The 15,500-nt window shown below is 42.5% G+C and overlaps 1 protein-coding gene across 1 annotated transcript in view; it reads right to left on the bottom strand.

Moving 5' to 3' along the window:
- Positions 1-10,036: 10,036 nt before the first annotated feature.
- The window catches only part of LOC126474715 (aromatic-L-amino-acid decarboxylase-like), a 129,434-nt gene continuing 123,970 nt past the window's right edge, over positions 10,037-15,500 (bottom strand). The window contains exons 4-6 of the mRNA XM_050102193.1: positions 13,660-13,711; positions 13,510-13,580; positions 10,037-10,300 (exon numbers count right to left, since the gene is read on the bottom strand). Coding sequence (XP_049958150.1) covers positions 10,037-10,300; positions 13,510-13,580; positions 13,660-13,711 — 387 coding nt within the window. The remainder of the gene's footprint in view (positions 10,301-13,509; positions 13,581-13,659; positions 13,712-15,500) is intronic.

The following is a 15,500-nucleotide window of genomic DNA, read 5'->3' as shown; positions in this document are numbered from 1 at the left end:
GCATTTCCTTAGGATTCTTCCAATGAATCTCAGTCTGGCATCTGCTTTACCGACAATCAAATTTATATGATCATTCCATTTTAAATCACTCCTAATGCGTACTCCCAGATAATTTATGGAATTAACTGCTTCCAGTTGCTGACCTGCTATTTTGTAGCTAAATGATAAAGGATCTATCTTTCTATGTATTTGCAGCACATTACACTTTTCTACATTAAGATTCAATTGCCATTCCCTGCACCATGCGTCAATTCACTGCAGATCCTCCTGCATTTCAGTACAATTTTCCATTGTTAAAACCTCTCGATACACCACAGCATCATCTGCAAAAAGCCTCAGTGAGCTTCCGATGTCATCCACAAGGTCATTTATGTATATTGCGAATAGCAACGGTCCTATGACACTCCCCTGTGGCACACCTGAAATCACTCTTACTTCGGAAGACTTCTCTCCATTGAGAATGACATGCTGCATTCTGTTATCTAGGAACTCTTCAATCCAATCACACAATTGGTCTGATAGTCCATATGCTCTTACTTTGTTCATTAAACGAATGTGGGGAACCGTATTGAACGCCTTGCGGAAGTCAAGAAACACGGCATCTACCTGTGAACCCGTGTCTATGGCCCTCTGAGTCTCGTGGACGAATAGTGCGAGCTGGATTTCACACGACCGTCTTTTTCGAAACCCATGGTATCCCATCAGGTCCAGTGGCCTTTCCTCTTTGGAGCAATTTTAATTGTTTCTCTATCCCTCTGTCATCTATTTTGATATCTACCATTTTATCATCTGTACGACAATCTAGAGAAGGAACTACAGTGCAGCCTTCCCCTGTGAAACAGCTCTGGAAAAAGACATTTAGTATTTCTGCCTTTAGTCTGTCATCCTCTGTTTCAGTACCATTTTGGTCACAGAGTGTCTGGACATTTCGTTTTGATCCACCTACTGCTTTGACATAAGACCAAAATTTCTTAGGATTTTCGGCCAGGTCAGTACATAGAACTTTACTTTCGAATTCATTGAACGCCTCTCGCATAGCTCTCCTCACACTACATTTCGCTTCATGTAATTTTTGTTTTGTCTGCAAGGCTTTGGCTATGTTTATGTTTGCTGTGAAGTTCCCTTTGCTTCCGCAGCAGTTTTCTAACTCGGTTGTTGTACCATGGTGGCTCTTTTCCATCTCTTATGATCTTGCTTGGCACATACTCATCTAACGCATATTGTACACTGGTTTTGAACTTTGTCCACTGATCCTCAACACTATCTTTACTTGAGACAAAACTTTGTGTTGAGCCATCAGGTACTCTGTAATCTGCTTTTTGTTACTTTTGCTAAACAGAAAAATCTTCCTACCTTTTCTAATATTTCTATTCACGGCTGACATCATCGATGCCTTAACCGCTTTATGTTCTGCGTTAACTGTTTCAAATAGTTCGGGTCTGTTTGTCACCAGAAGGTCTAATATGTTATTGCCACAAGTCAGTTCTCTGTTTAACTGCTCAAGGTAGTTTTCAGATAAAGCACTTTAAAAAATTTCACTGGATTCTTTGTCCCTGCCACCCGTTATGAACGTTTGAGTCTCCCGGTCTATATCCGGCAAATTAAAATCTCAACCCAGAACTATAACATGGTGGGGAAATCTACTCAAAATATTTTCCAAATTATCCTTCAGGTGCTCAGCCACAACAGCTGCTGAGCCAGGGGGCCTATACAGACATCCAATTACCATGTCTGAGCCTGCTTTAACCGTGACCTTCACCCAAATCATTTCACATTTCAGATCTCCGGCAATTTCCTTCGATACCATTGCACTTCTTATCACTATAAACACGCCTCCCCCTTCACTGTCCAGTCTGTCTCTGCGATATACATTCTAATCTGAGTTTAGGATTTCATTACTGTTTACGTCTGGTTTCAGCCAACTTCCTGGGCGTTGTGACTGTTTATTAAAGAGAGCAGTTCTGGGACCTTTCTATAAACGCTCCTGCAGTTTACTATTAGCACATTAATATTGTTATTCCCTGTTGCATTTTGCCTACTCCTACCTTGCCGCGTCTCAGGAGGCGTCTTGTCGGGCCTAGGGAGGGAATTCTCTAACTTAAAAAACCCCCCATGAGCACTCCACATGTACTCCACTACCCTTGTAGCCGCTTCCGGCGTGTAGTGCACGCCTGACCTATTCAGGGGGACCCTACATTTCTCCACCCGATAGTGGAGGTCAAGAAATTTTCACCCCAGATCTCTGCAGAATCGTCTGAGCCTCTGGTTTAAGCCTTCCACTCGGCTCCAAACCAGAGGACCACAATCGGTTCTGGGAACGATACTACAAATAGTTAGCTCTGATTCCACCCCACGAGCGAGGCTTTCCGCCTTCACCAATTCCGCCAACCACCTGTACGAACTGAGGATGACCTATGAACCCAGACGGGAGGAGTCATTGGTGCCGACATGAGCAACAATTTGCAGTCGGGTGCACCCAGTGCTCTCTATCGTTGCCGGCAGGGCCTCCTCCACATCTCGGATGAGACTCCCCGGCAAGCAGACAGAGTGAACACTGGCCTTCTTCCCCAACCTTCCCGCTATTTCCCTAAGGGGCTCCATCACCCGCCTAACGTTGGAACTCCCAGTAATTAATAAACCCCTGCCCCCATGTGCCTGCTCGGACCTTGCTGAAGGAGCAGCCACATGTCCACTCACAGGCAGAGCGGGCGATGCCACAATGAAAGCCTCCACTTTTACCCTCCGCCTCGTGCGCCGCGAATGCCTCTGAACCCGCCACTCCCTCTGGGAAGAGGGTGGCCCAACTGCGCCCAGTACCTGCGAAGATGTCTCGACAGCAGGGACAGTGGGTGAAGCATGTAACACCTGGGGTGTACCATGCGACGCACCAGACTCCCCACTGCCACTACACTCCGAGGCAGCAGCCTGAAGACGGTTGACCATGGTCATCAACACGCTCAGCTGTTCGCGAACAGTGGCCAGCTCGTCCTGCGTCCGTACGCAGCAGTCACACATCCTATCCATCCTAAGGAATCAGTTTATTGTAGAGAGTTAATCAACTTTTAACTAGACTGCTAATTCACTAAAGGCCACTGATTGTTGACTAAACTGTGATTGCTAGCCACTTCTTGTAGAAAACAATGAAAATAGCACTACCTGCCTCGGGACTGTGTTCAAAACAAACACTAGCACTACTGGCACTGTGGCTGACTGAAGGGACTCTCTCTGACTGTATTCAAAACAAACACGAAATCTATGGAACACTATTACTAGCACTCGGCAATTAAAGCTTCCTAAAAGCAAAAACACACGGAAGAAGAAGTGACAAGTAAGAAAAATACAGTTAATACTTAAATTAAGATAGCTCGCTGCACAGCAGATGTGAAGCAGGCAGCAGTTACGACGACACTGACACTACTGGCACTATGGCTGACTAAAGGGACTCTCTGACTATATTCAAAACAAACACGAAATCTATGGATCATTATTACTAGCACTCAGCAATTAAAGCTTCCTAAAAGCAAAAACACATGGAAGAAGAAGTGACAAGTAAGAAAAATACAGTTAATACTTAAATTAAGGTAGCTCACTGCACAGCAGACGTGAAGCAGGTGGCAGTTACGTGAACTCGACTGTCGCCAGGTGCTGAAGTTCCCACACATCCTTAAGTTGTAGATCACTTACTAACTTTTTTAACTGTGGCAAGTAGTTGTTGATCTTTATGGTTTAAAACACAGTTAGAATCTCCACCTAGTATAAGAGAACATGGAGTTTTCCTCAATAAATAAATGAGTTCATCTTGAAAAAGCTTCGCACAATCCAATTTATGGGAATTTTCTGATGGGGCGTAAAGGTTAAGCACAGTAATGTTGAAAAATTTTATGCCTACGGCTCTTCCTGATTCCAGTCGTTCAACTTCAGTCACCAGAATGCCTTCCCTTATAAGAATGGCTGTGCCGATATTGGCTTCCATAGAAACATTAACAATTTCAAAAAAGCCTGGGATCTGAAATTCCGTCATCGCAACTTCTTTTAGCAACGCGATATCTGTCCCAGACTCGTACAAGAATTCTTTTAGTGCTGCCAATTTCAAGGGTGACTGTATTTTATTAATGTTAATAGTAGTAATGCTATAAGCTTGCATCACAGATGTGGTGTCACCACCAACACCACACTTGTTAGGTGGTAGCCTTTAAATCGGCTGTGGTCCATTAGTATACGTCGGACCCGTGTGTCGCCACTATCAGTGATTGCAGACCGAATGCCACCACATGGCAGATCTAGTCCAGAGACACTCCCTAGCACTTGCCCCAGTTGTACAGCCAACTTTGCTAGCGATGGTTCACTGACTACATACGCTCTCAATTGCAGAGACGACAGTATAGCACAGCCTTCAGCTACATCATTTGCTACGACCTAGCAAGGCACCATATTCTTCAAGAATGTATTCTGAACTGATGATATTGTGAATCATGTACCGTCAAGAGTGACGTTCATCATTAATGGATTAAAGTTAAGTATCGAACTAGCTACGTCCACTTTATGAATTCTAATTCCTTATCATGTTCCAGACCTCACGTCAGTAAAGTTCTTTCCTCCTCACACCAGCCTGCGTGAGCTAAAATGCGTGCATTTCGGCCTCCTCTAGTAACACGGTGTTGGCTCTTCTGCCAACCCAACATTGGTGACGAGTTAAAACGGTGTTCTTAACTATACTGCACTGATTTAATTGTGTAATGGCTTCACCACAATCTCCAGATGTACTGTCCGAATGTTATCGCTTACAGAATCAGCAGACGCAGGCATTACTGGATGCCCTTGGACAACTCGTCCAGGGTCAACATGCAATGCAAAATGATGCGGCAGCCGCCGCTCCACTGCTAACGCAGCCACAACATGCAGTTGCACCGCCATTCAGACCTTTTGATGCTGCACTGGAAAGCTGGACGGAGTTTTCACACCAATTTGAATTCCATCTCGCCGCCTACAGAATTCAAGGTAACGAGCGGCAGCCTTTTCTTTTTCATCCGTTGGAGTGCAAACCTACTGCATGATAGTCAAATTATTTCCCCGACGCAGCGTAGCAACTCTGTCCTACGAAGAAATTTTGTCTGCATTAGATGCATATTTAAAAGAATCAGTCAATATAGTTGCCAAACAGTATACCTTCTTTCATACAAAACATACGGCAGGTCAGACTAATCGGGAGTGGGTTGCAACCTTGCAAGGCCTTACTAGGGATTGTGCGTTTGAGTGTCAATATGGACTCCCATATTAAGATAGTATGGTACGTGATGCAATTGCACAGAATGTTTCTGATGTTCGTATAAGGGAACAGATTTTGAAACTAGTCAATCCCTCCCTTCAACAAGTGATGGACATATTGGATCAGCAGGAAACACTTGACTTTGTTCAGGAATCATTTGAAACTTCGCCAGCAGTGTGTCAGGTTAACCGGCCTGCCGGGCGAGCTGCACGGAGCAGTAAACAGCCCTCGTGCCCGGCCACGCCACTGCCGCTGGGCTCTCAGCCATGTGTGCCACGCCGGCAAGCAAATGCAGTGCTCAAATCATGCCTGCAGTGTGCTACTAAACATTCGCGTGAGAATTGCCCACCATGCCAAGCTACTTGGTTTTACTGTAATAAAAAAGGACATGTTCAGAGTGTTTGCCAGAAAAAGCTCAGAACGGAAACTCAAAACCATTCCAGGCTCTTTGCTTTGCGCCAGAATCAGAATCGAACCGTGGATACTCAGGATCACGAAACTTTGCCCATGGAAATTCATGTCGTTCATTGCACTCCGCCCAGTGCCACTCTCTCTAACAGTGACTGTATTTGTCCCACAAATAGTGTGCATCGACATCGCCAGAACTCCCATCAAGTCGCAAGTGATTTTGTACCAGTGTCAGTTCACGTTACATGGGACAGTCACTCTTGTCGTCAGCAGGAAAATAAACTTTTTGTAGACTTGGACATTAACTGCGAAGTGATACCATTCCAGCTCGATACTGGAGCTGCAGTTTCACTGATCAATCAAGACACTTACAAAAAGCTGAGCACACCTCCGTTGCATGCTGCAAATGTTACATTAATTAGCTATTCAGGTCAAGAGAACCCTGTGTTGGGACAGTGCAGCCTTCTTGCAACATACAAAGGACAAACAAAACTTGTGTCATTTTATGTCCTTTGTTCTTTTTCTGCAGTGAACTATTTGGTTTCGATTCATTTCAGTTGTTTAACTTGTCTATAGTAAATCAGGTCCTATCAGTGAACCAGACTGTGCCTTCAGACAGTGTTTCTCGTCTATGTGAAGAATTTGCAGACATTTTTGCACTGGGCCTCGGTTGCATTAAGAATTATAAAGCACATTTGGAACTGAAAGTAAATGCGCAACCAAAATTTTTCAGAGCGCGCAATGTTCCCCACGCATTGTGTGATCAGGTTGCAAAAACATTACACGATTTGGAATCACAAGGTGTAATTGAACATGTGCAGGCTTCTCTCTGGGCATCACCCTTAGTAATTTTGCCAAAACCTTTGGGAAAATTGAGACTTTGTGTGGACTTCAAGGCAACAGTGAATCCACAACCAGTGATTGCAACTTTTCCTTTACCCCGACCAGAAGATCTTTTTGACAAACTGTGCCCGGGCAAATATTTTTCAAAGTTGGACCTAGCAGCTGCGTACTTGCAAATACCGGTGGACGAAGAATCCCAGTGTGTTTTGGTGGTTAACATGCATCTTGATTTGTATCAATTCAAACGACTGCCATTCAGGTGTGCATATGCCCATGCATTGTTACAGCAATATCTACAAACTGTTTGTGCGTCAGTCCCTACTGCAGCAAACTATCTGGACGATGTTGTGATCTCTGGAAAGATGGAAGAAGAACATTTATCCAATCTCAGAACATTATTTCAGGTCTTGCGACATAATGGTCTTCGCTTATGGAAGGACAAATGTGTTTTTTGCTAGTGACTTGCCATACCTGGGACATGTACTCAATGCCCAAGGCATACATCCCAGTCCCACGCACCTCAATGCCCTACAAGACTTGCCTTTGCCGCAGAATTTGAAGCAGCTCCAGAGTGTGCTGGGAAAAATAAACTATTATCACCGATATGTGCTGCATGATTCTTACATTTCAGCTCCACTTCATCGCTTAGGCCGTAAAGGTGTTCTGTTCATCTGGGCGATGGAATGCGAATGCGCCTTTCGCCAGTTGAAATTGGCGTTGCTTTCCAATACTTGCCTTACGCCATTCAATCCCCAGAAGCCCCTTTTGTTGTTGGTGGATGCATCAGATTTTGGGATCAGTGCTGTGCTTGTGCACAAAGATGGCTCGCACGATCGCCCTATTGGCTTTGCGTCCAAATTGCTCACGTATGCACAAAGAAATTATTCACAGATTGAGAAAGAAGCATTGGCTCTCGAATTTGGTGTTACACAGTTTCATGACTTCTTGTATGGTCGTCACTTTACCATAATCACAGACCACAAACCTTTGACATCGCTTTTTCATCCAAACAAGCCTGTACCTCCACGTACAGCACAGAAATGCATTCGCTGGTCTATTTTCCTCTCGCAGTACCACTACGATATCTTGTATCAGTCCACTGCTAAGCACAGAAATGCCGATGTGTTGTCCCATTTGCCTGTTGCTGAGGATAGGGCATTCGATTCCTCCGAACTTGCTTGCATGTTCATTGATTCGGAAACCAATGACGTGGTCGAATCGTTTCCAATTGATTTTCGCCGTGTAGCTACAGCCACAACTGCCACCCCTGTCCTTCCTACTGTTCTGTGTTTTGTTGCTACGAAATGGCCCTTGTCAAAGTCATGGATCAGGGACCCGTTGGTTCGCCAATTTTTTGCTCACAAGGAGAGACTTTTTGTTCAGCGTGGTGTTTTGCTGTTGAGTTCTGGTAATGATCAGTCCAGTGTCATGGTCCCACGTTCGTTACAGTCCTCTGTCTTAAAGCTTCTGCACCAAGGACATTGGGGTATAGTGAGAACGAAACAACTTACTCGTCAGCACTGTACTTGGTTCGGAATCGATGCCGCAATTACGAATATGTGCTCTCCTTGCATGGTGTGTACCGAACAACAATCAACACCACCGCAGAAATTCTTTGCATGGCCAAAAGCCACTGCTTTCCCTTGGCAACACTTACACATCGATTTTGCTGGTCCATTTTGGACTGCTCGATGGTTGGTTGTGATAGATTCCTTCAGTAATTTTCCTTTTGTTGTCCGGATGTCTTCCATGACATCATCTGCCACCATCCAAGCGTTATCTGCTATCTTTTGCATTGAGGGTCTTCTGCAGACATTCTGCAAGGCCAATGGTATTCAATATCTGATGTCCACGCCATTTTTGCCACAGTCAAACAATGCCGCTGAACGATTGGTCAGGGTTTTCAAGTCACAGATGTTGAAGTTGAAAGAGTTGCATTCTCGGGAGGACGCGTTATTGTTTTGTCCTCGTATCGCTCTCAGCCCCGAGATGGTCGCTTGCCAGCTGAGTTGCTCCACGGTCACCATCATTGAGCCTTGATGTCTTTGCTACATCCGCCGCATCAGGTTCCTGTGCAGCGGCAGACACCTGCTTTTGCCCCAGGCGACGTTGTCTACTACCGCCACTATCGAGGTTCACGGCATTGGCTTGCAGGGTGCATTCTTCGCTGCCTTGGACGCGCTATGTATGTGGTTTTGGGGGCCTCTGGTGAGGTGCGCCGGCATCTCAATCAGCTGCGCCTCTGTCATCGCACAGGATCTGCCACTCGCCGTCTGCTTTCAGGGCTGGTGCCATCCGGTCAGCACCCCGGGGACCCATCTACTGGCTCGCCTCAGCCCCAGGTGTTACCGATGCTGCCTCCCATTTTGTCCCACAGAGGCGTGCCGCCGCAGCCTTTTCTCCCGCCGGTGATGCCCGCAGTGGATGCATTGCTGCATCCGTCAGGTGCTCCCCTGAGTCACGCGCTGCCGATCACTCCCCGTGACAAGTTGTCCTCCGACATGGAACTCTTGCCTGCTCTGGACCATATGTTGTGCCGGTGCCCCGGCCCGATGGAGGTCGACCCTTCGGCCCTTCCTGTCTCTCTATTGGCGCATACACCACATGTTGGCGTGCACCCTGGAGTAGGTTTTCAGGCGTTCCCTAGCTAACCGCGCTCCAAATGGCAGGGTGCGGGTTGCACAGCCTCACCTGTTGTTAGGCTCCCCACCTCGTCGCATACGTCAACATGGGGTCCTCCCCACGGTGGATGGAGGCCTTATACCACAACCGTACGCCGATTTGTGGGGGAGGAATGTGGCGTCACCACCAGACACCACACTTGCTAGGTGGTAGCCTTTAAATCGGCCATGGTCTGTTAGTATACGTCGGACCCACGTGTCGCCACTATCAGTGATTGCAGGCCGAGCACCGCCACACGGTAGGTCTAATCTAGAGAGACTCCCTAGCACTCACCCTTGTTGTACAGCCGACTTTGCTAGCGATGGTTCACTGACTACATATGCTCTCAATTGCAGAGACAACAGTATAGCATAGCCTTCAGCTATGTCATTTGCTACGACCTAGCAAGGTTCCATATTCTTCAAGAATGTATTGTGAACTGATGATATTGTGAATCATGTACCGTCAAGAGCGACGTTCATCATTAACGGATTAAAGTTAAATATCAAACTAGCTACATCCGCTTTCTCCAACCTAACAACAGACATACCAGAACAAGCTATTTGGGATGAGGATTGGTATGATTATAGCAGCAACGTGCTTCTGTACAAGTCACGATCCTTACAAGCTGTGTTCCCATTACATGTACTAACTTCCTAGAAAAAATTTTACTGCTTTTAAACAAAGTGCTTGAAAAGAAAATTATCCTGAAATCCTGACAATGCATTGCTATGTCACTGTGGTCGTTCTCTTTCTCCTCTTCAGTGTTGGCCCTGATGACTTCATATTTAATATTCTTTCTCTTGATGTCTTTCTTCTCTGGTGTGGCTTTCTCTTGATGACACGTGACAGCAAGACCTAGTTTCGGTCGCTGCCTCCAACGGTGGCCGTCTGGCGCAATGGTGGTGGCTTGCGAGTCGTCAATATTTGGCTCCGGTGTGTTGTCTGTTGTGTTGTCCTGTGGCGAGGTGGTGATGCTTGTTTATTTCCTCCTTCAGCACGGTGTTGCGCTTCAGAGTCAGCAGGTTGTTTACTTGGTACTTCCTTGTACTGTTCGCACTGTATGATCTGTGCACTTGATGCGGTTATTGCAGCTGTGACCTCAGGCTCAGGGTCACATTTCTGTGAAAGGTCATTACCAGCTGTGTCACAATCTGTTTGTGGCAGTATAATTCCTTGTGAGGAAGTGGGAGCCACATTGACCTGCATTTCACCTCCTTTTTCCACTTCCAACAGATCTTCAGGACTTGGCTTCAGCTTCCTGGCAACAGGTGTTTAACAGGAAGAGTCCTCATCAACATTTTTTTCAGTGTCCTCTAGAGAACGCTTTTTAGTGGGAAACTCACTGTCATGGGATGGAATTTCAGCAGTTAACGCAGGTTTTAAAGACAGAAATTCATTAACATTAAGTGCAATATTTTCAGAGGTAGTAACAGGATCCACGACAGCTGCTGGCTCTGTTGTGTTACTGGCTGGCAACAAATCGTTGAGTGTTAATTTCCAGTATTTTGTAAGGTTATTTTTTAGCACAAAAACACGGCGAGGGCAGTGTTGACGGAGGGGACCAGGCTCGTTACATACATGACATGTAGGGGTTTGCCCTGAGTAAATAACGTGCGCCTTGTGCTCATCAACAAAGGTGTGGGTGGGAATGTTTGCCTTCACTTCCATCTCCACAGAGTGAATGCAGCTTGAAATGTGAAGCCCACCTTTCATGTACTATTTGCCTGACAAACCCATACTTTGAAAGGACATCTTTAATTTTCGAGTTGTCTACTTCTATGGGAATATTCAAAACCCTTACATTTCTAACTACAGACTCAGAATCCCTGAGTTTTACAGTACTTTCAGTACCATCACGGTGTATAAATTCCGTTTCATAACCAAATTTTTCCAGAAAGCGGTCTACACTCATGGGATCGTTAAACTTTACAAAAATGCAGTATTCATCAGAGTCTAGCTGCATGGTATGAACAGATTCAGAATGAAGGACAATTACCTCAGTAATCCAGTCATGTATTTCAAGTGTAGAGGGCTGTACTCAACGGGTGTACTTGTCGAAGGTGAAAATCACGGTGTTTTTTCTCACGGAGTTTGCCATGGTGTTCTGCAGCAAAGAAATTTCGGACAACGCCGAAATCCCAATGGCACTACGTAGAAAGACGACATGAATAAAGACCAATAGCTCAATTTATAACACTTAATTCACATGCAAAATGCCAATAAACAATCACTTAACACGAAAACACTGTCGTAAACACTGAATGTTCATGGAGCAAACTTGAGGAGCATGCGACTGCAGTGACAGCTTAAGCCAGACTGGACCACTCAGCTACCGGGTTTGGACATGAAACGATATAAGTTATTTAGAATACATAAAGGGAAATGGGTACATTAATGAAAATTTTTAGTTAGATCCAAAGTGCAGGGTGGAAATTCCACAGGTGAGAAAATAGATCACTATCATCATCATTACCCATCAGACATCTACATCAGACTCGAGATTATCTGCAGACTTCTTCATGCATTACAGTCTTTAGTTACAAGCATACGTGTTCCTCTTGCACATTTCTAAAGTCTTTTTTTGTTCTTCAAAGACAAATACAAGGTTTGTTTTTGATTGTGGATATATGTTACAATTCACATCATAGATTTGTGGAAGCCATTACCAAAGTGTGATATATTTCAACTTGTTATAAATAATGTGGTATGAAAGATGACATTCTGCCGCTCTGAAAAGAATTCTTTAATACAAAAAACAGAATGTCGTTCAAAACCACTATAAAGTTCTTTTTTTTTAAAGATTTTTAAGGAAATTGGATGTTTGTTATACAATTTAATACTCATGCAATAGGGGCTACTGCCTACACCTTTTGTGTTACACCTTGTCAGATGATAGTTACGATCTCTGTTAGTGTTATTACAATGCAGATCTTTATTTAGAATACTGTACTGCTTGTATTTTAAAATATAAGTGTGATATATTTCAACTTGTTATAAATAATGTGGTATGAAAGATGACATTCTGCCGCTCTGAAAAGAATTCTTTAATACAAAAAACAGAATGTCGTTCAAAACCACTATAAAGTTCTTTTTTTTTAAAGATTTTTAAGGAAATTGGATGTTTGTTATACAATTTAATACTCATGCAATAGGGGCTACTGCCTACACCTTTTGTGTTACACCTTGTCAGATGATAGTTACGATCTCTGTTAGTGTCATTACAATGCAGATCTTTATTTAGAATACTGTACTGCTTGTATTTTAAAATTAGTTTTATAGTAAACAAGATTTCTTAATTTTTCATACAATAGATCAATCTGATGTTCCTAACTGAGATGCAGCAAAACGATTCATTGTCAGAGCATTCTCAATAAGTCCCCAGCTAACAACTGTTGTATCATTCCCACAAATATAGAGTGTGCTGTGGGTACATCACTTACATAGGTTGTTTAAAAAGTGTCCCATATTTATAGAGGCTAATATCAGTGTTTAAATCTAGAAAGAGTGTATGGAAACAAATAGAAGATGATCCTGAAACAAATGTGTGAAAAATCAGAGCTGCTGAATCCATCAACCACACTCTTGTTTTATTTATAAGCTGTGCAAGCTCTCAAGCCACAAGAGAAATGTGCAGATTGTAGTTCTGTCAATGAATTCTTACAATTAACTCTGAAGAGCTGCAGTCCACAGCTTTCATTTTATTTACAGATGAGGCAAGATTCACACAAAGTGGGATAATTAATTAACATGATAACCAAACTTAATCAAATTAAAATCATTTCTTGACCAGGCTCACGTCAGTATCAATATGTGGGCAGGGACTCTGGATAAAATACATTTATTGTGCACCATTTGCATAGTGCTGCAGTGTTAATGGCAAGCAGTTTATATACTCTTATTCATTACTATCACAATACTATCATATTTAGGGAAAATTTGGATTGTGTTTGTTTTAGTGTAAGTATATGGTAACAGAAAAATTTATTATGTTTATTTTGTGTTGACGATGATATAAAACTTCTAAATTTTGAAAATGCGCTGGGGTGTGTATCTGGAAAGTATGCATCCAATGTCTGACTATTCTTAGAAAGAAAGAGGGGGAAAGAGAGAAGTGTGGTACCCAGCCTATTTCATATTAAAACCCAACGATATTAGATTTTAAAATAAAAATGTTACAATCCCTGACTTTTGATTGCTGCTGACAATTATATCTACAACAATTTTACTGTGCTTCTCAACGCTTGCAGTAATTCCACAGCAGCAAATGTACTTTTCTGTAGCATTTTATATTAGAATAACAATGTTATAGAAATCTCTCATAAACTCACTTGTGCACAACCACCACCCTTTTTTGGTCCGCTGGAGTGGAGAAATGACTTTGGTAACCCAAGTGCTTTACCTACAAACACATCAGAGTTCACATATGGGTCAAAAGGAACACAGTTGTAACACTCCAACTTCCAAAAATATGAACTCACCATACCAGTCAGTGACAACCATTTCCAGTTCTGTGCATGCTGGACTCACAAACTGAAAAGGAAGAAATATTCAGAATTACAAGGAAATTTGAATATAATTATGAGTGCTACAAGATACAGCAAAAATGATGAAGGATAATGACACCAGTAACACAACATGTCATTCAAACTGTTTAAAGTGACATATTTCTTGCATAATAGAAGAGAAGATTAAAGTTTACCAGTGACCCCAGTCACAGAATTTATACACCTATATGTGAATTCATAAATGTTTAAAATTATGTTTAGGATCTTCACTAATTTGGACTCTTTTGTGTAGGGCTGCTGACATTCTTGTTCTTTTGAGACAAAGAAAGTTGCAGAACTATCATGTTCCTGATTACATATGTCTGCCACTACGTAACTGTTTCATGGGACAGATATTTTTGTTACTCTTACCATGGTGGACTACAGAGAAAAATAATTATTTATGCTCAAAGGTGCTGAAGTATGAATTGAAGGAGGGGGGGGGGGGGGGGGGGGGTGGACACATGAATAACTGCATTTTGATGCAAAACTAGTAGCTTGTGTTAAAACAGAGACGATTTATTTTATATTATTTATTTATCAGGTACCTTGGTGCAATACAAGTCAAAGCTACTTGGTCATGGAATGGGCCAGGACATAGTCTACAGATTGACAATTAGAAAATATACAAATAAAAGAAACTAAAGAATTATGAAGACATGAAAGAGAGGATACACGGTAGATAGTACTTTACAAAGAAAAGGTATCAACTAAAGCAATGAACTCCTGCACAGAACAGGGGTTGCCAAAAAGAAACCTTTCAACTTAGATCCAAATCTTGGAGTTTATCAATCACTTTTTAACTTTGGCAGGAAACCAGTTGCATATAAATCCTGTTTAATTGTTCATATATTTCTATTCAATGTTTAATGAAGAGTTATCCTAGTGCAATTCATTTTTCAATTTAGTGTTCATCAAATGAATGTTGCAGTTGCCTCTGAATGAGGAAAAATAGTCAGAAAGATATCCCATGCTGGAGTGTATGTACAAGGATGGCAGATTTAGCATTCTGTAACACACAAACAATAGCATACTTTAATTTCACAAACTTTAGTCAAAGTAAAGAAACCTTCACATTTCATTAAATGGAGAGTATTCTTACAGTGAAGACAGAAGTATTCAGTTTCTGCACAAGATCTTGGAGTTAATACTTTCAAGGAAACTTTTCATCTTATACCAGTTCTAAGAACTTAAAATGTTAACATCATACCTTTTTAATGACCCTGAGACAATAAAATTTTGCTTTTACAAGTGTTTTGTGCCACAAATTGTGTGCATTGTATTTTGTTGTAGTTAATTATTGGTCTGTTCTCTGAAAACCACATGCCATTGTTATCAGCTACCATATTAGGTAAACCATTTATACTATGCTCCCTGTCTTCCTGAATAATATTCAAGTGATAAGCAAAGGGAAAACATGTTTAGTGACAAATCGTTGATATGTACCACAAACGTAATGTGCCCAGAACAGAACACTGAGTCAGCCATCCCTCAACTTTCATGAACTCAGTCAGATTCAAATCTCTTCCTTGTTTGTTGACATTGGAGGAAAGCTTCTTTTTCCTACCTTCTTGATATGAAATGAACAATTGTTGAGCTTCTTCCTTAATTCCATAATGTACCAACTTATGCAAAAGTATTGCACACTTCTGTTAAATCAAAGAAAATGTATGCTGCACTTAATCTGACATTTGTCACCCAAAAACTTTTGAAACACATGTGGTTCATTATTTCAGACTGTCAGAAAACTTATCACATCTGAAAGACACTTTGTA

The sequence above is a fragment of the Schistocerca serialis genome, chromosome 4 (genome assembly GCF_023864345.2).
Source record: "Schistocerca serialis cubense isolate TAMUIC-IGC-003099 chromosome 4, iqSchSeri2.2, whole genome shotgun sequence".
Taxonomy (NCBI): domain Eukaryota; kingdom Metazoa; phylum Arthropoda; class Insecta; order Orthoptera; family Acrididae; genus Schistocerca; species Schistocerca serialis.
Note: the sequence above shows the minus strand (reverse complement) of the source record. Positions and strands in the feature narration are given on the sequence as shown.